Source organism: Platalea leucorodia (assembly GCF_965183815.1).
Source record: "Platalea leucorodia genome assembly, chromosome: 15".
Lineage (NCBI taxonomy): Eukaryota > Metazoa > Chordata > Aves > Pelecaniformes > Threskiornithidae > Platalea > Platalea leucorodia.
Window position 1 is genome coordinate 10,784,117 of NC_138837.1, and position 22,198 is coordinate 10,806,314.

Genomic DNA, 22,198 nt, shown 5'->3' on the forward strand with positions numbered 1-22,198 from the left:
TTGCAGCCACACATCAAATACGCAGGCAGAAGCAAAGCCAGTGCAGTGGTAACTTCTCCCCATCACAAAACCCTGCACCTGCAGGAGTTATTTTGGCCAACATGCAGTGAGTGCTATTGTTTGCCGGCAAAGTGCTGAACCAGAGCTGGGAGACATTGGGTCCACCAAGGCTTTGCTACGAGCACTCTCAATGATCCTGGGCACGTGGACACACCTAAGGCCTTTAAATCACTTTATCTCCCCCATCCTGAAATGGGCATCAAGACATCCTTTGCTTACCTTTCCCCTGTTTCAGTTATTACCTCCGTGATCCTGGGATGCTCTTTCCTCTGCAGAGTGCTCAGCTCAGCGAAGCTTCAAACCCACTTGGGACCTCCAATCCACCTAATACATAAATTTAAGAGACAGACTGAAGGTCTGATGAAGTGCTCAGTGAGCTACAGTTAATGGGTGGATGCGCTGGTACTCTCTCTAGGACCAGATCAGGAACCATGCAGCAAACGAGAATAATAGGAATTTAAAAAAGCAATGCACACTCCACAGCTTTCTACGATCTGAAAGGTTAATGCACACAGAAAGGGAGAAATACAATAAAAAGCTCTGGAGCTACAGATTAACTTTCACTTCTCAGAACCTATTATTGTTATTAAGGAAGATATTGAAAGGCAGAAATAGGAGCTAGATGCCCTACTTCCACTGCCTTGCACTGGGAGTTGGGGTTTTGTTTTCTTTTACGCCTTTCAATATCTTCCCCATTTTTTTTCTAACCTGCAGTAAAATGCAAATGACAACGACTTTGATAAGCGGCCTGAAAGCTGAATAATATTGACAGGCAAGGAATCCCCCAGGCCTAAGGCAGGTTGGTGCATTATAAAGCAGCTCCCCTTTACAAAAAATGCTCTTTTGTATCTGTTGGCCAGCCTGAGCGAGGCAGAGGGCAGCCAAACGCCTGCACCAGGAGATAGCTCCATTTATAATGGTACACCTATTAGGCAACCAATCTGTTTAGCTTGGGTGCTCGTTGTTTATTCAGCTAACGGCGAAAGTTATGTCCACATTGTAGTGTAAATTAAGTATTCTGTTATTTTACAACGCACAGTAAGTCGGTCAGCCTTAGCCTCAGTAATTAGGGCTTGCTGTTTAATTAATCTCTTGTGGTCACACACATGATACAGCAATCTCTATCATATTCTCTCTGTTGGTTTACGCGGTAAAGTGAAGAGAGACTAAGGAAAAGGAGGAGTTAATCCTTTAAGCACATCACTTATCCCCATTGCACAAACATTAAATGAAGTGGGGGGCTGCTCTCTCTCACTGGTGGGAGAACATTTGGGTTATGAGCCAGCAAAACCACTCAGGACATTAGCTCATTGCCCAGGAGACCCGTCACCCCTCCAGACGGGGGACAAAGCACAACCCACGGGGACTTGCTCCTCGTAAATGGGAAGGAGAGAGCTGCTACACCTTTGGCTTGAGAAATGCTGAGCTAACAGGGCTATGCTTCCTCCTTGCCACAAGCCTATAGCCTCCTTGCCACAGGCTTATAGCCTCCAAGCCCCCGTCTCCGGCAGCTGCAGCCCCAGGGTTGATGCCCACAGACCGCGGTAGCAGAGGGACACCTGGGAAGACGCATCCCTGGCAGTGCCATGTCCTTGCCAGGAGCAGCAGCAGCCCAAGCAATATGAAGGGGCCATGTTTCCTCTCGCTGCAGATGTGGGAGCATGAAGGAGCCAGGGCCCCCATGGAGATGGGGGCGGGGGGGACAGTGTGCAGCCAAACAGAAACAGGGTAAAGCCTGAAAATCAACCCCCAGGGTCACAGGACAGGGGGAAAAAAAAGCAACAAAACAGTCATTGGACCAAGATTACTGCACTAAAGAGGTAAATAAGAAATTTAAAGATTTTCTTCAGGTAATAGAGCCAGCACAGAGGGGTTAAGAGGGTGCAAACTAGTGTCAATCCCAAATACAGAAGCAGGTGATCATCAGCATTTTAAGGTGCTTCTCCCTTTGGCAAGAAGTACCAGCTGCTTGGAGCTAATTCAGGATGCCAAGGAAGGGAGGCTGGAAACCCTATGGAGCAAAGGCCCCCACGGAGGGACAGGAGCACACGCTGCACCTGGGCTGGTGGCCAAGGGACAGAAACCCCAGCGAGGGTGTGGCCTCCTCAGGCCGCCCAGAGCTGCTGGGGAGAAGGTGGTAAGCTGCACTGGAGGAAAACCATTCACCCAGAGCCTCAGCTTCTTCCCCTGCCCAGCCCCACGCTGCCAAGACTGATATCACCCGTGACAGTCAGCCTTTGCAAGGGGGAAACTCCCCATCACAGTCACAAATCTCAAGGAGCAGATTAATCCCACAGAAGCCACCCTACAGCCATGGGACAGCGGTGGCTAAGGCAGCACTGCATGGGTTCCCCTCCCCACGGGGTGGCTCGGCCTTTGCAGAGGTGGCAGTGGGAGCTGGGGGATCTGGCAGCCGCTTGCTGCAGCTTCGGGATTTTTATCGGGCTCCAGCGCCCTCTGTTCCAGCATGGACAGAACTGAAACTCCTCTCACCCCGCACCGCGTCCCAGACAGGGCTGTGGGTACCACCGACCCGCGCCCACGGGCAGGGGAGGGCTTCCCACACCTCTGCAGTCAGGTATCGCCCCGGTTGTCGCCTCTGCCTTTGGCTCTCCCTGCGCTCATCAGCCAGCATAACCCCTGGCACTCAGCAGGGTGGCCTGACAAATTAAGCAGGTTCCTGGCTTACACAATACTTTTTAAACACTAATGATTTGCCAGGGAAATTGCTGAGGGAGGTTTACAACCACCTGCCCAGCCTGGGGACATCAGCTCTTCCGTGCATCAGGAGCATCTCTGCAGACAGCTCAGCTTATGGCTCCATTGGGAGCACAAGACACAGCCTCAGAGCTGGTGCTGGATTTTAGGCAGCTGCCAGTGCCGTGCTACACAGCTTCTCCATCCTCAGCACAGGTACACGAGGCTTCTTCAGATATTTATACAGATACTTGGCCACTCCTTGATGATTCCCACAAGCTCTGGGAGTGGGCAGGAGCAGAGCACCCACTGCCCACCACAAGCTCTTCCTCCTTTGATGTTGATCTCAGGGAAGCCAGAGCCCTGCCAGGGCTCTCATCCCTGCAAAGGGGTCCAGCTTCCCCACCACAGCCTGGGACACCCTTCTCCTTCCTGGGGGTCAGGCAATGCGAGAAGCTGGTCTGCGCGCCAGGCAGATGCTCCCGTAGCACAGAGCCACTCCTGCAGCTCCTTTCCACACTGATATGCCAGACTCCATAAACGGGCCAGACTAAAGCAGCCAGTCTGTCTCAGCAGAGGGAAGCTGCTAGCATTCATTCAGAAAAGCTTACAGCCGAGGCTCCCAAAGCAACATTCCCCTGCTCTGCATGAGAGAGGTTTCCTCTCAGAAGAGGAGAGCAGGGACTTTGCCCCATGGTAGGTCCACTCAGTCACTCGCAGGGATGTAGGGAGGATTTTCATTCACGTGCTGGTTTCCAGAACTGTAACCTGCTGTAGGTAATTGGGATATCATGTGCCAAATGAGACATTTTAAAATTTTTAAGGAAAGAATCTAGCTCTTTTTAGAGCAGCTCTCAGAAATGCACATGGGTGAAGCCACTTACTCGGGGATACCTGCTCTGCCCCTTGCTGTTGCAGAGGTGAGCATCTCCACCCAAAGCTGCAACCCCCCTGCCCAGCTGCTCCCTAACCTTGGGGGCACCTCAAGTCTTTAAGGCTCCAAGTTTCCACCAGAAAATTTTCCTATGTCTCTAAACATCCACCTCTGGTCATGCCTGAAATTATCCAAGCCTTTGCAATGCCAAGTCAATAAGCCATGTGCTCAGACTTACAACGAGCAAGCATCATGGATCAGGCACCTCCCTTGCAATGGGGTGAACCCTGATAGGAGCTTCCAGCGCTCTCATCACTGGGGTACTGTGTCACAGAGGCACCACCACCTCCTCCGACCCGGAAAGTCTTCTAAGATGACCAACCTCAAGGAGGGAGCACACAGGCTATGACTAGAGGAATGAGTATGATGGAAACTGTTGAGAACCCAACAGCTATGTCCTTTGGGCAGTTAGTGGAAAAGTTGCACCTTTCTCCACGATATTTCCCCCAGTTGCCCTTTGGGAATCCCTTTCTTAGGCACTTGTCTCTTCCTGGTAGGCACCCAGATGCTCGGTAAGGGCCCCCAAAGCTCTAACAGCAACAAAACAAACAAACAAACAAACAGTCAAATGTTATCTACATGGATATATGTATTAAAAAACATACATATATAATTATAAATGCATGTGTATATATATATGTTTATAGCATAGCACTGGATTCCGTCAGGCCAGGTCTTGTACGCTTCTACCTCAGTACAGATGGAGGGATGGCAGTGTTTCTCTCCGTGGTGGGGCTCTTTGGAGGAGACACAGTCAAAAATCCTGAAATGCTTCATTCCTGTTATAAAAGGGTTACATAAAACAGTAACAGGTCACAACCAGGCATTGGGGACACCATAGCGTCACTCTTCAGGCAGTGACATTACAGGTGGCATTAGGGGCCAGCGGGTGATCCGTATACAACGCATGATAAAACCCTGCTGTAATCATTCAGCACCAGGACACAAGGAGGTGGCATCTCAGGAACACAGCTCTGATGATTTATGATGCACTCAGGACTCTCCAAAGGCATTATTTATTTGCATTACTGAGAGGACTTAATTATTCCTCCTCACATTAGAGGAGATACTGAGAGCTTCTATTACTGAGAAAATAATTTTAATCAGCAAACAGAGCACATGCCACAACCAAACATTCATCGCAAGGAAAGTCAGATGGCTGAAGAGTTCGTACTTCAAACCCTCGCTGTATACAGCTGCGTGTGCCTGAACTGCACAGGCTGGCCCATAAACGAGAGAAACTGCCTAGGCGTAGCAAAGCTGAGCAAGCTTTTCAGTGCTTAGTGCTGCAGAAGCGGCCCAGCAATGCCAGAAAGTGGGAAATTAAAGGAAGAAACTGCAGCTAACAATTTCACATTGCACAAAGTGGCAAGAACAGGGGTTAAAAATAATAAATAAAACAAAGCAAAGCAGAATTAAGACCAGGAAGCTCATTTTGTTGTTTGAGTTTTGGCAACAAGTAGAGTCCAGTGATCAGAAGGGCCCTGAAGGTATCTGGCAGCTCTTCACAAACACTAAACCTATTGCCAGCTTCTGGAAAACAAGTACACTGTAAACATCTCTAAAGCATTTCCATTTTTAATAATTACTTTAAGGCAAAGTTTCAAAAAGTGTTTTAGCCCAGTGGGATTCTCACAAGCATCTCAGCAACAGGCACCCAGTTCCTGGTGAAGGCAGCACTTAACTTACTGCAGCATGGTTTTCATCTCTAAGAGCAACTGAAAGCATGGTGGGCCATGCCTGCTGGTGGTGCCATAGCTCCCAAAGGTGACAGTGACACCAAAGACACAGTGATGAGCACCATCCAAATTGCACGGGGACCGTATCTGCTATTTGCAGGCTGGGGCAGTCCAGAAGGTGATGTCCCATCACCAAACACACAACCCAGAGGTGACTACAGCCCCTCAAGTGCCGCTGGTTGCTTCCTTCCCCGGGAGCTCACCAGGTAGGCTAATGTGGAGCTCCAAGTCTTTTTTCCTCTGACTGCTGTTGAAGTTATTTGCAAGACAAAAACTAATGCCATTAAGAAAACCTGTAGGAATCCAAAGGGAGGTCACATGTATTTTTAAAAATAGTATTCAAGCCCATGGTTGCATTATGCCTGGTGAGAAAACACTCCTGTGCCATTGCTTGGTTTTCTGGGATCAGAGGAATTGCCTATAGTCTTAAAATAACAAAATCTTTCATGATCTGAACCAAAAAAATTCCAAACCCTACAGTCTCTCTATCCTTGGAAGTTACCCCATCTCAATCTGCTGCAGGACTTGGACCTTTCATGGAGAAAGAAAACCACAAAACTCGGGGACAACTGGTACTCAACACCCAGCTGAGGAAAGCGGGCTGGGTGGAGGCAAGGCCATCCAGCATGAGCAGTCTGCCTTTCATGTTCAGCTGTTTGATGTTTTCTTTAACATCTAAGAAGGCTGTGTGATCATCAGATCAAATGCTTCTTCAGTTAACTAATCTGGGACCTTTAGATACAACCTGGACTGCTCTTCTCCCCAGGTCAGTTTTCTTCCATGAGCGCAGCAACGCAAGGGCCTCTCCCCCCACCCTCCCCGGGAAGAGGCAAGTCCCCATGTTCCTGTCAAATGATGGTGTTCGCTGTTCAAGTTACTCCTTGGCAAAATACAAACGTACAGCCAGCGTTTTAAATACTGGCATCTCTACAAGTTAAACATAGTAATTATGGCTCACAAGCATTCAGGGGAGGGACACTTTCCTCTGCCAGTGAATGGGGCATTCAGCGTCTGCTTGACATCGTCTCCTGGAACATGAAAATTAGAGGGATTATCACTTGGGTAGAATAGAAATGTGCATTAATGCCGGTGAGCTGGGTGGTCAGCTCAGCTCCTAGCACTGCTGCCACCCTGCATCCCCACAGGGCCATTTGCTTGAAGCTGCAGAGCAGCCCAATGAGGGCTGAAAGCCAAGATCATCAGGACCAGGAGTCAGTCAATGGCCAGAAGTGGTTGGTGTGCAGTAGACAGAGTTCTTCACACTTTTGAGCAATAAGGACAGAACTAAGAGCAACAGGAGCTACTGCGGGAGCAGAACTTGACTCAGTGGGTATTTGATCTGAGCAAGGTTGATAGTACCTCCTGTATGGGCAGCAAGGTTGTGGCAGTGGCTTCAAGGCATCTCTGACAAGGTCACCGCTTTTTTTTTGTGGCCTGAGCTAAGACAGAACAAAGGGGAACGATATATCCTTCGGCCCACACAGCTGCCAGGACCACTACCTGCTCTAAATAGCCCCCTAGCCATCATGGGCAGCAGGGTTGGAGGGGACAACAGCCCAGATGAGCCCCATTGAACCACCCTCCCAGACACAGTGGAGACAGGTCCACTGGCCATTTCTGTGGAGGAAGAGTGGATGATATCAGTTGAGCAAGTAGCCATAATCACACAGTTTGATGCTTCCATCCAAAAAACACGCAGAGGAACAGTACACCTTGTAGGAAAGGTGGTTCTCAAAAGCAAGGAGGGCCTGGAGGGATGGTAATAAAAGCCTGGCTTTCTGCTCAGATGCTAACAGCAGCAGAGGGCACGAACGGGGAAAAGTTACAAGCAAAACAAACCACGTATAAGTCAGCAAGCCTTGCTGCTACTATTTACACTATCTGGGAAGAGACAATCTGAAAGGAGCACGACTATTTTACCCAATTTGAGATCTTCCCTCCCTGCCAGGATGGAGGAACAGGCCGCAGGGTAGCTGCGTACAGCTCTGCTCTTCTCTTCAGTTTATTCCAGGCTCTATCAGTCTCCCCTGCCAAGTCAGCCTGCAGGCACCAGGTCCAGCACCACGCTCACACTGCCAGGCATGGTCTTCATCCATCCATTTTCCAACCTTTCCAAGTGCTTCGTTCATTTATACATGAAACCACGACAAAAATTCAATATTTTAATCAGAAATTGGTTGTTTGCTTTAGTCCTAAAACATCCAATAATGCACAATAACTGAGCAGCCCAGTGCACTGTTTAGAATGTTTCTCTTTATTGAGGTCTTTACTATTTCAGACAGTTTAATAAAGGATTAGTTCTTGGGAACAGCTGCATTTTTCACTTCACTGAGAAATAAGCACATCAAGCTTATTTTGCTTTGCAAGTGGCACAAACGCAAAAGAGCTCAATACTTTCCAAGAGAAGCGTTACGCGCTCTTGGTGTTCCCTCCTCATCCCACCCTGGAGCCCTGTAAACCCTCTCCTCGCTCAGAAGGTGATCCTCTGCCTGCACAAAGCCTGCAAAAACCACATACGGCAGTCTGGGGGTTGCACAGACTAACCCCAAATATCTGTGCAGCTCTGAGCAGCAGCTCCCAAAGCTGGAGGACCATTAGACTGCATCCTGGTGTCTTCCCTCCTTGCCTTCTCCTCTTGTTGTCTACTGAGGACACAGCTGAAAACAACATTTAATATGGCTGCTGGGTTGTCAGCGGCCTGCAGGACACAGCCTGGGCAAGACTGCAATCCAGCAAGTGCTTGGCATCTCTGATCTGGGGGGCCTTTCTCCTGGGACATGAATAAAAACAGCTTCTTAATTAAGTCCTGGGTATTGATTTCATTTTCATCCTATTAACTGCTTTGCCCTACATGTGTTTGCTACACTCTGTAGGATTCCCCTTACCCCCACCCTGTATACATACAAATAGCGAAGATAAAACAGCTTCATTAGGCCTATCTACTCTTCAGGCTCCAGTTGGTTTTTTTTTTTTTTTGCTTTAAAGTGCTCATAAAAGAGCCTCCTTGACAGCTTCCAGGCCTGCATCTCCCCAGCAGGGCTAAGATACACAAACATCAAGAGCTCTGCTACTTTTGAAAGAAAAAGAAAACTCTGCAGAGCCATGAAGAAACCCATCTTCTGGGTAAGCTCACCCATCTAGCGTGGGGCAGGTGATGGGAGCTGGAGGGGTCAGAAAAGCAAAATCCCTAGAGCTAATGCCACATGCTCATCTCTTTAAAACAGTAGCAAGAGTTTGTCCTTAAACATTGAGCCCCAGCAGAGTCTGAGCAGCACAAGGTCAGGTCACCCTGTGTGGGAGCTGCTTTTTCTGCTAAGAGGAAAATCAAAGCTTTTTTTTTTTTTTGTCCCCCCCCCACACAAGCAGATATGGGAGAAGGCCTCACCACTGAGAGGAGCGAGACAAATACCAGGTTAGAGAATGAAAATATGGAAAAACAGAAGAGTAGAAAGATGATAGATTGAGGAGAGCAAGCAGAAAAACAGCATTTTCCACGATGCTAGAAGAGAAAGGCACTGAAAGATCTGAGAAGTTTGACCGCAGCCTCTGAGGCTACTTGCATCAGTAACCGCACAGTCCATGAACTTGTACAACCACACGGTCTTTGACCCAAAGAATTCATAATCAAAATTAAGACTTTGCACAAGAAAGGAAAATAACTGGAGGGAAGACATATTTAGACAAGTCAATAGGGGAGGCATGTAAACATTTTGAAAAAAGAAAGTGTTTTCAACTCTTCATTGTCATTTTTTTTAGGACATCAAAGAAGAGGACTGAAGGGATGGGAGTTGGCTGGGAAGCTCAGGGAAGATGTTCCCTGCAGAAATGAGAGCTGGCAGAGAGATGGTGAGGATAAAGCTCAGACGGGTTGGTCAGGGCTTTACTGCCCGTCCCAGCCTCCGTGTATTTGAGCTCCCTTTGATTTTGAGCTGAAATGCCAGGAATTTCTAGCATTCACAACCATGAGTAAATATTTCTGTCATCCAAACCTGGGAATCGGCCTGAAGTGCCGCTGGGTAAGGAAAGCAGCCTGACACTCGTTGGTCTCTTAATACCAAGGGCAACTACTCAAAAGGTCAATGAAGAATAGTCAATAATCTGAACAGTGGATTTAACTTTCTGTAGCATGAATACTTGCTAGCTTTCAAAACCATGGTTTATCACCAAAGACTTCTGGTAAAGCTTCACATTTGGATCTGGGTTTTTTTTTTCCAAAGCAGAATTGAGTTAGATAATTTGCCTAGTTCTAGGCAGTACTTGGATGTTTACACTGATTTAAGAATTAGCTTGAAAATCGCAATATGTGCCAAGAGGCAGCAAGGACTGACTGCATAAGAGGTATCTGGGCTCTATTTCGCAGTCCACATTTTTCTTTCTCTGTTTTGCTTCAAGAAATAAGGTTCAATAACATCAAAACAGCAGGTCCTTAGGTCCAGCCCTCAGCTGGAAGAAGTCATCGTAGACATCGCCGAAGCTGCATTTGCAGATCTGTAGACCAGGCAGCACTTATTTCAACTGAATTAGCAAGAAAGGTCTGGAATGGTTAATTGAAATTATTTAGCCATAATGTTTCGCCCTTCTCCTCTCCCTGGCATAATGTTTTCTAAATTGAATTCCTTTAACAGAATCCAATATGCAGCAAAACTGTTATTCTAGAGAAATGTAACATTTCAGGTCTGGCCGATGGCCTCCTCCGCAGCTCGAGCAGCTCCCAGAGACCCCTTTTCTGTCCCCATCCCCTGCCCAGCATCAGCAGGAGCCAGGCACCGCAGAAGCCGGTTGCCTTCGGTCCAGGTCCATGGGGCAGCAGGATCCCGCGGGCAGCACGGCCGCGAGGAAGGCTCAGCAGCCGGAGCTCCCCTCGGGCAGCTCATTGCCCTGGGCAGCTCCATCTGCCTTCCCGTGCTGGAAGGCCTGGGAAATCTGGGCTTAACTAAGCCACACAGCCCTTGTCTGACTCTTTTCTGCATGCAATTTATGAAGAATTATGGAGACATCGCAAATAACCAGAAAAACTGATTTTGCACAGGCCAGTAGACCTTGAAATCCAGGCACCATCGGAAACAACGTACGTTTTCACCCACAGGGGAGGTTGCCACACAGTCAGGGCAAGCGCAGAGGCAGCACCTTCCTGCAACAGCAGAGGGTCTGGCAAGCGCTTTTCCAAGAAACAGGGCTGCAATGTCAGCAAGCAGCTCCCAGTGACGGCGCAGGGATGGTCACCTTCCAGGCATACAGAAACACAGCCCTCAGAAAGCGAGATGCATCAGGCTGCATAAAACTGAAAAACTCTGCACAGAGAAACCCTTTAAAGTGTCCCACCCCGAAGCCGAGGTCACTGTATTTGGGGAGGCTGCTTGTCTGCAACAGCAGACGCTGCGCTGCTGGGTCTCCTGCTACGGGAGAGCCGGACCGGGAGGCCTCTGTGTCCTGGGAGGTGCCCAGCTCAGCAGCAAGGGAAGCTGCTAATGATCACAGAGAAAGAGGCATTCAGCAGCCACGCCGCTGCGTGCAGAGCCCACGCAGCCTGCGGGTTTACCACCGCCTTCACCAGCAGGTACATTGCACGGAGAGACAAGGATGGAAAGTCTGCAGGTCCTTTGGTATTCTCTTCCTTTCTCTGCAATAGGTTAATGAAGTTTGCAATAGTACTTTCACAGCAAAAAAAAATTAACTAAAAATATCTATCTGCCCAAACAATCGAGTGTGTTTTCCAGGCTAGTTTTACAGGAAAAGCTTGGTTGCCTTAAAAGCCAACATTATACCAGACTCTTACTTTATCTCCCCCAATGTCTTTGCAAGTTTGGCCTCAAATCCCTGGCTTTCTAGTCTATTTGTCTTCATGCGAGAGCGGGAGGGTCTCCTCTCACAGGCACACACCGGGCCCGGCACAGCAGCCCCCGCGTTAGCTGTTACTGACTGGGGGCGAGGTTTTCAAACGCCTGTAGACAAGTCAGGAGCACAAGGGACCGCAAAATCCACTGGGAAGTGTTATTCCCATTTTACTGATGGGAAACCGAGGCAAAATCTTCCAGCTAACTGGGAGGATGCACTGCGCAGAGGGATGGGTAGGAGGATCCATGCCGCTACTTAAAATGTGCAAACTCCTTAAAACGTACGAAGCCTTCACACGGGGCGAGTAAGGGGCAAGGCAGGGGATTGCTCATTCACCACCAAAGGCAACCAGCCCTGGGGCAGAGCAGGGCGCATTCGTGTCTCCTAGCTGAGCAATTTAGCAACATTGGAGTTCAGGCAGAGGATTTACACCCAGGTTAAATGCAGGGATACCTTGGGCACAAAGTGCTTCAGCACAACGTTGCCTGGACCCCTTTTTGCCTCCCATTCAACAACCAGCAGCTTGGCACTTCCCCGCTCGGGCCGCTGCGCACCCGTTGGGTGCTGATGCCGAGCACCACGTATCTGTCCAGGGTCAGCAACGCCTGCTCTTTCTCCACCCCGAGGTCTACAGCTCCAGCATCCCGCCGGGTGCCTCCCTCGAGCCGCTCTCCCAGAAGAGCTGCGGCTGCTCCCGAGGAGTTGCACCGCGGGCAGAAGAGGAGCTCCCTGCCGCAGCAGGCGGGAAAACCCAGGCGATCGTCAGCAAAACAGAACGCTTTCGTGCCACAGAAGTTCCTGAACTTCTTCCAACCCAAGTCTGTGTCGAAGGGATGTTCATGATATAAATGAGAATATTCGCCCTAATCCTTTTTTACTCTTTTACGCAGTCATTTTGTTAATGTTGCAGGCCATGTTTGCTGTTCACAAATTCCCGAGCAATTTATTCCAGCTATTTTCCTCCAACAGCTGCACAACTAGAGAGAAATTCTCCTCCCAGCAGAAAGGATATTCATCTTACAACGTCTGGGTAAAGCTTATCTGCTTATTTGCTGTTCAGAATTATATTTAGAGAACACAACAAAGCCAAAGCCAAGTGCACTAATTGCTGTTGCTCAGGTGGAGCATTTTCTGCCCACCCTGAGCCCTGCATCAGTGGGGCTTTATACTTTATCTAGTACGAGTGAGCCGCACAGAAGGCCTTTATTATGTGCCCATCACCACTGTTTCACTGCCACTACATTTTCTGAAAGAAGGAAGAAAAACCTCAGTGATTTCTTGCATGTTGTGCTGCTTTTCAAACAAGGACTGCTGATTTTTTTTTTTAAGCTCATTACAAATCACAGACAAATACATCACCATTTAAATCAACCTCGCTCTGAAAACACAGATGGAGGCTCCTTCAGAGGAGGGGGGAAGCTATCGATAATCAGGTGCTTTGCACCCTCAGCACAGCGGGCCCAGGCCCCCACCTGCCTGGCTCTGAAGGCACGGGCACAATGCAGTAAGCACCCCCCCCCAGCAGAGAGGACTTCTAGCCCAAAAAAATCTTTATATTTTCCACCTTATCAAAACCACAAATCCTCATCTTACCTCTACTCCTGCTTATTTAGCCAGAGAGCATCCCACCAACCCCGTGCTCAGCCAGCAGAGCCCAGGGCAGGCACCAGCAGACAGCTCCCCAGCACTGGGGCTTTAGAGCATCCCCAGAAGGGCGGCAGCAGCGTGGGATGGGCATTAATTTGCCTGTAACGGGGGTCAGCTGGTAACGCTTACCCTTTCCCCCCTTTCCTTGGGGAAGGGAAAAACATCCCAAATGCAAAACGCAGCTGTAGTTCCTTTGGTGTCCCCACAGCTCTGTCCCTGCCCTGCTCCCCAGCCACCTCCTTAAAATTAACTCAGCCCAAAATGCGCTTGGCTCTGCCTGGGCTTAGAGGCGTTTTATGCCTTTTGCAAACCCACCCTCAGCGGACAACGTAGGATCCATACGTGCCCAACGCTTTCTATTCCTGCAGCAGCGTTAAAGACTTCGGCAGCCAGGAAAGTTGGCAAATGGATCTCTCTTAAAATAGCCAGCCCTTTTCCTAATGTAATCTCTTGTCGTTCTTGTTAGATAGCGGAGCTCCAAGTATTTGAACAAAGTCTTGGCTTACTGTGCTGATGCCCTGCTCCTACCTTGTCAGCTGGGGAAGTTCGCTGTAACGATGAATTTAATCCCAGCCAAACATCAGGCTGTGATGGCTTAATGACAGCGTTGGCAGCCCTGGGGCACGAACCCCTGATCCCAGCAGGTCGGGGAGGGGCAAGGGCAAGGGCCTGGGCGTTCATCTTAGGTACGTGCGAACCCTTCAGGCCTCCAAGAGAAAGGATGGCGAAGAGTTGCTTAACAAACCCCAAGTGTTTTGGCCACCTTTGCTAGTGCTGAGCACGTGCCGATCAGGGTGTAACGTGGTCGGGGCTCTCTCATTGCCTGAGTTTTCCTCCTTCCGCTTCCCCCCCCACCCCAGAGGGGCTGGAGGGCGTTTATTCATTATAAATACACCATTTCCAGGCACGGGGGCATTTCCTTGCTCCAAGGGTCGCTGGGTTCCGTTTGATGCTGCAGTCAGAGCAGAGGTAACCCAAGGGTTCGGCTCTGCCCGAGCTCTCGGAGAAGCGAGGCTCGCCAGGCCGGGTACGAAGCCCTCGGTAGCTGGGGCCGGGTCTCGGCGGGGAGGGCCGCATCCTGCACAGGAGCAGCAGGTCGCACCGCGTGCTGCTCGGCACGGCGCCGGGGCTTTGGTTTCTCTGGGCGCCGCGCTGCCGTTCCCCAGCCGCGCTGATGGGTGCTGTCGCCTTCTACAGCACGCGGGTGCATCCAGCAAGGCATCACCCCCTCCGTGTCTTTCACCCAGCGCCACCAGCAAAGTGGGAGCCCCAGCAGTCGCTTAATGCAGCCATCAGGTGCCGAGTCCTCTTTAATGACTCTCACACCAGTTAAACAGAAATCAAAAGGCAGAGTCAAGCAGGAAAACTCAAGTGTGAGGCTGACCTTGTTCAACCTCCCCCTCCCAATTAAAACGGCAGCATCATCGCACCTCTGCTCACAGGCAGCGTTAAGTAATATTTGCTTTTTCTGGGCATTTACTCCATTAGTGCTATTGCCTGGGGAAGGGACGGGAGGGCTGAGCCCGCCCTTCCCCCGGCATCAACACCTCTCCCCTCGCCTGCTTCATCGCTCCCGTCCCATCTGCAGATTTTAGCTTGAACCTCGGGCTGACGCGAGGCTCTCAGAGCCGGCAGCCGGGACAGCGAGGCCTTTCCCTGCCAACGGTGACAGCGCCCGTGGCTTTTCATCCTGCCCCGTAGCACCAGAAAGGAAATTAAAAGGGCGATAAGGGAGCTCTTTAGGCAGACGAGGGAATATTCCGTGCTATCGGTGAGATAAACTAATATTTCTTCCAGCTCTGGCAAAGGCTCAGGAATGAGACGTGGGGTGAAATCGTGCATTTCTAGAGATTTTATAACTCCTCTTACCTGCCGCTCCCGGGTTCCAGGATAACCATCGCCCTCACTCACATTTCCTCAGCGAGGGAGGTCAGCGCTGTGGGATGAAGGGAGAGATGGAGTCTATAAAGAGGAGAAGCCGGATCAGCTCCAGTATTTCAGGGTAATTTTGCAGTATTTCAGGGTAATTTTGTGGCTTCACCGGGCCAGTTCAGCTGCAGGACGACGGACGCTGCCTTTTGGGTGCCTTTCTAACACCCCCCCGCGTCCAGCAGCCCCCGGAGAGACGAGCCAGCACAAGGCCACCGGCTCCACGACCTGCTCAGTGCACAGAGGGTCTGCCCAGGGAAATGCTGCGTGACCCCATGCGGCTGGATTTGATCCATCCACGTCTCATCCGCTGGCCCCGGAGCAGGTGAGCGGCCCCCATACGATGCTCCCCTATAGCTATAGGGGGGGTGATGCCCACCAGGAGCGGGGTGCAGGAGGGAGGTGGGCACGAAGGAGCCCAGCTCAGCGCCACAGCCTGGGCCCCCAACAAGGCACCCCGAATTGCCCGGCCCTGCTCCAGTAGTGAATTAGCACATCCCCGCCATGCGCCCCGAGCTGTGAGTGCGCTGCAGCACCCCAAAAAGGGCCGTGGCACCCTGTCCCACAGAGCCAGCGCCATGCACAGGACCCAGCTTGGTGCAGACCCATCACACACCCCCTCCACCTTGGCCTGGGGGTCCCCAACCTTCACTGGGGGAAAAAGAAGGGGAGCAGGGATGTCCCACGCATGGAAGAAGAGCGGCATCTCCTCTAGCTCTGTGAAATCAGGGGGTTTGCCTTGTTACCCTCATCCCAGCTGCATGGGCGAGGGTGGGATGCTGTGGGATGCACAAGATCCCCCCACAGCTCAGCCCCGCGCCCGGCCTCAGCTCAGCACCCAAATCCAGCATTCAGCCCCGGTCCTGCTCCCTGGGACGGCTGCGTGACCATAGGGATGTCCCAAAGCATCGCACACCAAGTGCCAAAATCCCCAGGAGAAGGCCAATGAATGATCGAAGGTTTCTTTGCATCTTCAGTGGAGCCAAGGGGAGGCTCCCGGCCCCGCGCAGGCGGCTGCGAGGCCTCGTGTCTCACTTGGTGGCAGCTGAAAAGGAAAAGAAATCCTCCCGTGCTGGTAACTGCCACGAGCAAAGTGACTACGGCTGCTCGAGAGCAAAGCCTGGAGCAGATGCATCTCTCTCTCAAACAAAAGCAAAATCAGAGCTACAGACACCTCCTCGGGCAGCCCGGGCTGTGCACCGCGAAGGCTTGGCACCAGCGGTGCAGAAGGAGCCATCAATTAGCGACAGAGCAGCTTTGCTTCGGGGCAAAATATTAACATTGAAATTGTTGCATCCTTTGAACTGAAGCGTCTCAACAAGCCGCTGCCCCCAGTCGAGCGGGGTCGGCAGAGCGGCCGAGGTGGCTTCGCCCGCGTACCCCGACCCCGGAGCGCCCGGCTCCACGCCGGCTGCTTCAGGGGAGCACGGGGCAGCAAGGGCCCTTTCGCCTCCCCCGGCCCTGGAGCAGCCGCCGAGCTGGGGCCCACCGGCCTCGCGGGAATTCCTATTAAAACAGCCCGCCCTTCTCCGCTCATCCTCGCCTGTGGGAACGTGGTGGGGCAGTACATGTGTATATTTAATTTGCAGTTATTTGCACAGAAAAGCAAAGGCATCACCCAGGGGCGTGACTATGTGCAAGCCGGCAGTGTTCCACCTCCACCCGTCTCCGCCGGGTGCAAATCCTCCCTGCACCCAGGCCCAGCATCGTGCGACCCCACGTGCCGCCGAAAACACGGGCGTTTCCCCCCTCGACCCCAGGAAATAACCGATTTCGGGAAAGCTATGTTCAGGGAGTAGATTTCTCTGGGGGTTTTCCACTTCTCACCTTCAATTAAAGCATATTATGTTCATTATAATGTTTAATTATACAATATTGGAATGTATTATTATAATTAGCATTAGCCCGTAGTTAAATGGTCTCGATGTGCGAGGGCACGTGGGTGCCTTCAAGGGCCCCGCTCGCCTTCCCCGGCAGCTCTGGCTATTCCTAACGGCACCCTTTGCAATTCCAGTGGCCAACCCATCATTTCTCATCAAACAAACCCAACCCAACCCAAAGACAGCCTATTTTATCAACCAACGGCCCTCAAGCCGCCCACCCTGTGGCTGAGGATGATGAGGGCATCTCTGGGGCTCCGCGGGCAACGAAGGCTCCTGCCAGGCGGACAAGAGGTGGGTGAGCGTGCGAGACCATGGCCGAAGCCCTCCCCGCTCCTCCCGCCCCCGGCTGGCATCAGGCCGGGCTTCTCCTACCGTTTATGAATATTTTTATGAGCTATCGACTGGCAGTGACTCAGAGTTGCTTATTTTCCCGACGCGGCGGGTTGCCGGCGAAGGCGCGCGGTGGCTGTGCTTAGTCACGCAGCCGCGGCAGCCCCCAGCCGGCACCCCGGGGCTCGGGGGGACCCCGGCACCGCTCGCCGGGACCTGCACCCCGCAGCAGCCCCCAAACCCAGCCCCTGCCCCGGCCGGAGCTGCTGGCCCAGCCAAACGCCCCCAGAGCCCCGCTCTTCCTCCCCACCGCCTCCTCCCGTGACAGGGAACGTCCCGGGGAGCGCTCGCGGGCAGGAGATTCTCCCCCTCGCCCCTTTCCTTGGCCTTTTTTAATTCATTTTCTTTAATCGCCTCCACGCAGGCGATGGGGAGGCATCGCGGGCCTCTGCCCGCGGCGGGTACCAGCTCTGCCCGCCTCGCAGCGAGTCCAGGCTCCCCAAGACGATGCCTTTAAGACTGGGGGATGCTCCAAAATTTAAAAACCAACCCCAAACCCGCCCAGAACAAAGAGCGAACAGTCAGGCTGCTTTTTCCTTGCTTGAAAGTGTGTGTGGGGGGGGAGTTTCTTAATTTTCCTTTTAAGCCCAGGATGAGAGGTGCCGTCCCCCCCAGCCTCGCAGACAAAAAGGCCAAACTCCTTTTAAAGCACTTTTTTTTTTCTTTTTTTTATTGATTTCATTGAAAACAGAACAAGAAAATGATCAGAGCCAAAAGACTGCTCCTTTAAAACTGTCAAAAACATTAACAGAAAAAAAAATAATAATAATAAACATGACAGCATTATGAATGTTCTAGAAGAGATGAACAAAAAAAAAACTGTTACTGCACTAATTACAGTATTTAAAGATATATGCAAAAAAAAAAATTAAGATAATGACCTGCCCAGCCACCACACAAAAGGTGATGGCAAATTTATTCACACTACAATACTAACAATTTAAAAAAAGTTTTGTGTTTTTTTCCTGCATTTTTATACTAAAATCACTTTGTTCTTTTTATACAATTGATAGTTTATATTCACGTGGTGAGCAAAAATCACACCAGAATCAGCACCGTTTTGTTTTGTGGTTTCTTTTTGTTGCTGTTTTGTTGTTTTTTTTTCTTTTTTGTGTTTTTTTTTTTTTTTTTCTTTTTAATGCTAAGTCCCCAATGTTTCGATAATGGTAAAAAATAAATCAGTTTATTGAAACCTCATAGCGTGTGGCTTAAAAATTAATCGAAGGTGCCCAGCGTTGAGAAAAGTGATGGGAACAGACGAGCTGGTGGCATCTGGGATCTTCTCGCTGCAACATGTCCTGTCTGCTGTTCGCCCCAGCCGGCGGACGCGAGTCGAGGTTCTCTATAATATATATATCATTCGCTTTATTTTTAAAAAAAGAAAAACTGATTTTCTTAAGAAGTTAGTGTCTTGTACAATCCCCTTAAACCTTCCCTCTCTAAAACGGCTACTGCGACGGGGCGAGGGAAATCCTTCCACGGATGAACCGAACACTGAGACAGTAACACGGCCAAGCGGCGCAGACGAGAGCTGGTTCGTAACGGAGAAAGCCCGGGATGGAGCGGGGCCTTACGGGAAGCATCTCTGCTCGGCTCGGGAGAGAGCCAGGGACCAAGGGGCTTACAAGGACTGTGGGTTTCTTCTCAGCAGAAGAGAAAAAAGCCTGTGGATTTGGTAACAAGGAGGGTATTTGTTAGAAACGCCCTCCAGCTCCTAGGGAAAGGCCCCACCGCAACGTCCTGCGAGATGCGGGAGAAATTCATGATTAAAAAAAAAAAAAAACCCAACCAAAAAACCAAACAAACCAACAGAAACCAACCAGCAGAACCTGCCCTGGGGCTGTGCCAAGCAAACCCAAATGCCAGCACCTCCCTCTCCCTCCCCGCTCCCCCCGGCTTTTAGAAAGAAAGTCCCATCAAGTATTCAAAGTTTATTACAAGTGAACTGGAGATGACTTGGCATGAGCGATCCATTCAATTAACAATAGTTGGAGGACGGGCGGCTCTCCCTTGGCTCTGACAACACTTAGCACATTAAGAGACGGAGGCCAGGACAGCTCCCATGGAAAAAAAAACGCAACAGCCACCCCTCCACACGCAACTGTGAAAACCAGCAGCTTTCCAGGACCAGGGAGGGAAGAACAACATCATGGAGGCGGGATTCGCTTTTACTTATTCCTCAAGTAACAGTCGGTGGCACAGCCCTAAGTGTCACAAACCCTTGGCTTTCCTTGAGCGGCTTTGTTTTTTTTTTTTTTTTTCTTTTTCTCTGTAAATGGAAATTCAGACAGTATGTGAATCTATAGGGTTAAAACAAGTCAGTCTCTGGGGAGCGGAGCCTCAAAAGGGGCCGGCTGCCGTGGCAGAGCTGGTGTCGGGGAGCCCGTTTTCCTGCGTGTCCTGGGACGAGGTGCTCGCCTGCCGCTGGGCCAGCGCTGAGCTCGAGTGTTTGCACTTGGGTGAACCGCACTGACAGCTGAAGTATTTGCCTTTGATGTCCCAGAACCTGTCTCCGTAGTCAAAGCTGTAAGAGAGAGACAGAGATGGGGTCACTGCAAAGCAGAAGCATGCAGGAGCAAAAGGGACCGTGCAGCGGCGCAGGACGCCAGGGTCAGCAATCTTTGGTGCCGCCACAATTCGGGTTTTTGCAAAGCTTCAGGGGATGGAACGCGGCTGCAGGATCCCTAGGAGACCCCGTGGACACGGCCCAGGGAGCAAAGGGATGGAGCAAACCAGCTCGGGAGCAGCAGAGCTTTTGTCCCTCTGCGCTCCCTCCTTCCCCGAGCGAGGCGGCGGCTCCCGCGGGAAGGACAGCCCCGGGCACAGCACCTACCCGATTTCTTCTCCAGCTTCTATGTGCCTCGTGCTGAAGAAGGCGATCCTGGGAAAGCGGAGGTCCTGATGCGACATGAAGACTCGCACCGGGATGAGGTTTGGCTCGCAGAGGTGGTTGATAAAGCGGCTGATGTTGCCATAGAAACGGGCATCTATGCAGTACACCTCTCCATCCTAGAGGAGACAGGTTGCATCTTTCATTAGATGAGGTTGGGTTTACTATTATTACTGCTACTTGTTTAAAAAACAAAACAAAACAAACAAAACCAGATGACCAAACTATTGGTCATTCCGCTACAACTCTGGAGGGCTTCAAGAAGAGCCACCACCAGGGCAGGACGCCCACTGTGGGTTTAAAAGGACTAAACACACACACTTGTATATTCAACAGTACTCTGAAAACCCCGTTTTCTGTGGGGCACTCGGCCCCCACAAGCCTGAAGACCTTTTAAAATGCCCCTGACACCAGCTGGCACACCGCTTCTCCCCAGCCCTGCTCTGCTAAAGCACCAGTCTGGCACAGCGGGATCGACCTTTGGTGCAGACAAACACCTTATGGGTAAGAGCCACTGGACAGGGGAGCAGGCATCTGTTCTGTCCTCTAATTGAACGTGACAGCTAGGAAACACAAAGCCAGAGCCTCAAGAAAACGCAGGTTTTTGCAGATAAACGTGAAAGTGAGAACACAGAAATTCCCTTTCCAGAGAGCAGTAATATATTGTTTTTCTTGAAAATAAAAGAACCCCCCTCAGGGCTCTTTTATTCCAGCAGAGAATGACTGTGCAAAGCAGAGACTTTAATTACAGAAGATAATTTCAGTTGCAGAGAGGCCAAAAGCAAAAGGATCCATTAGCGGTGCTCAAACTCCCCTTTGGGCAAGCACCTTGCAATCGTTAATGGATGAGCTGTGCCAGATCACACCGCCCGACCGGTGCAGGAGGCCAGGGAAGACGTCCCAGCGACTGGAGGGACGGCATCACCCCACATGGTCCCATATCACACGCAGTGTTACCAGCTCTTACTTCAATTAGAAGTAATTCCCATCACCCCCTCACTTTCATCCATGGAAATGCCATGGTTGGTGAGGACAACATTACCCACTACCACATCCAGTGACCATCTGGAAAGACCTGAGCTCTCCACCATGCAAGTCAAGATGTGTTTCTAGAGAAAGGAGCCTGCTGCCTTGACCAACACAGGCAGCATCCTCACTGTGAAGCTGCTGAGGAGGACAAGTCCCAAAGCAAACTGCTTCCCACCTTGCTACGAGGGTATCGGGAACCTAAGAGTCACACGGTGGCAAGTAGAGAGGAAGAAGAGAAACCGTGAACCTGCTCTGGGGCGAGATGAGTCTCCTTCTCAAGAGTGGGAAGGCACCAGGGTTTCTGAGAAGGGAGGGAGCCCAGAGAAAGCCCTTCTGGCCTGCAGGCAGGCAGGGTCACACGGATGCAGCAGCGTGCAGCCCCGACCGCTGCCTCTCCTCGATGGAGCACAGCAGGGCCAAGTGCGTGAGCACGGACTGCAGAGGATGGGCCTGCACGTGGGAAAGGGGTGGCTGAACACAAACAGAAAGCAACCGCAGCAGCTAAAACTCAACCTCGTCCTTCCCAGAAATAGCACGTTTTTTTCCACTTCTCCAGGACAGAGACAAGAAACTTATCCCTTGAACCAGTGGAAGCCCAGGGAGCATCCGTTACGCGATGCCTTCCTCTTGGAAACCCAGCAACGGCAGTAAGTATTGGCTGTTCGATGTTCGCCCCCTTTCAGACACAGGACGGGATGTGACTGCAGGACCTGGCACGCTGAACGATTCACCATGCACGTGGCCTTGAGTGACACCTCAAGGTACAGGGACATCAGAAATGATGTCCCCACCACTGTCTTTCACTACAGCACAAGCCCATCCAGGCCGCTGCTCCGAGACACACCAGCACCCCAAGGCCATCCCTCCCAGGGTTGGGGTTCACACTCGTAATAACTTCCCATCACGCAGGAGGCCACGGGACCCGGCTGGCTCTGCCCCACGCTCCTCCACCCATCCCGATGGGCTTCTTTCAGTGATCACTCAATGACTTGGTGCCTGCTTTTCTACAGATGCTCCGCTTTGAAGAGCCCCTGAAAAAAGACGACGCGCTTGCACCTGTACTTAGGTCTCCCTCCCTGCTTCACTAAAGGCTTCGTAAGAGCAAACGCCGAGGTCGTCCCTCAAGGCAGGCAGCCAGGGGCTGACCCGAAGGCAAGGCACGGCC

The 22,198-nt window shown here is 51.1% G+C and overlaps 1 protein-coding gene across 7 annotated transcripts in view; it reads right to left on the reverse strand.

Moving 5' to 3' along the window:
- Positions 1 to 17,857: 17,857 nt before the first annotated feature.
- The window catches only part of EHMT1 (euchromatic histone lysine methyltransferase 1), a 122,618-nt gene continuing 118,277 nt past the window's right edge, over positions 17,858 to 22,198 (reverse strand). For all 7 annotated transcript variants that reach the window (XM_082327840.1, XM_082327842.1, XM_082327844.1 and 4 more), the window contains 2 exons: positions 19,948 to 20,123; positions 17,858 to 19,638 (listed from right to left, as the gene is read on the reverse strand). In XM_082327840.1, coding sequence (XP_082183966.1) covers positions 19,455 to 19,638; positions 19,948 to 20,123 — 360 coding nt within the window. In that variant the 3' untranslated portion in view covers positions 17,858 to 19,454. The remainder of the gene's footprint in view (positions 19,639 to 19,947; positions 20,124 to 22,198) is intronic.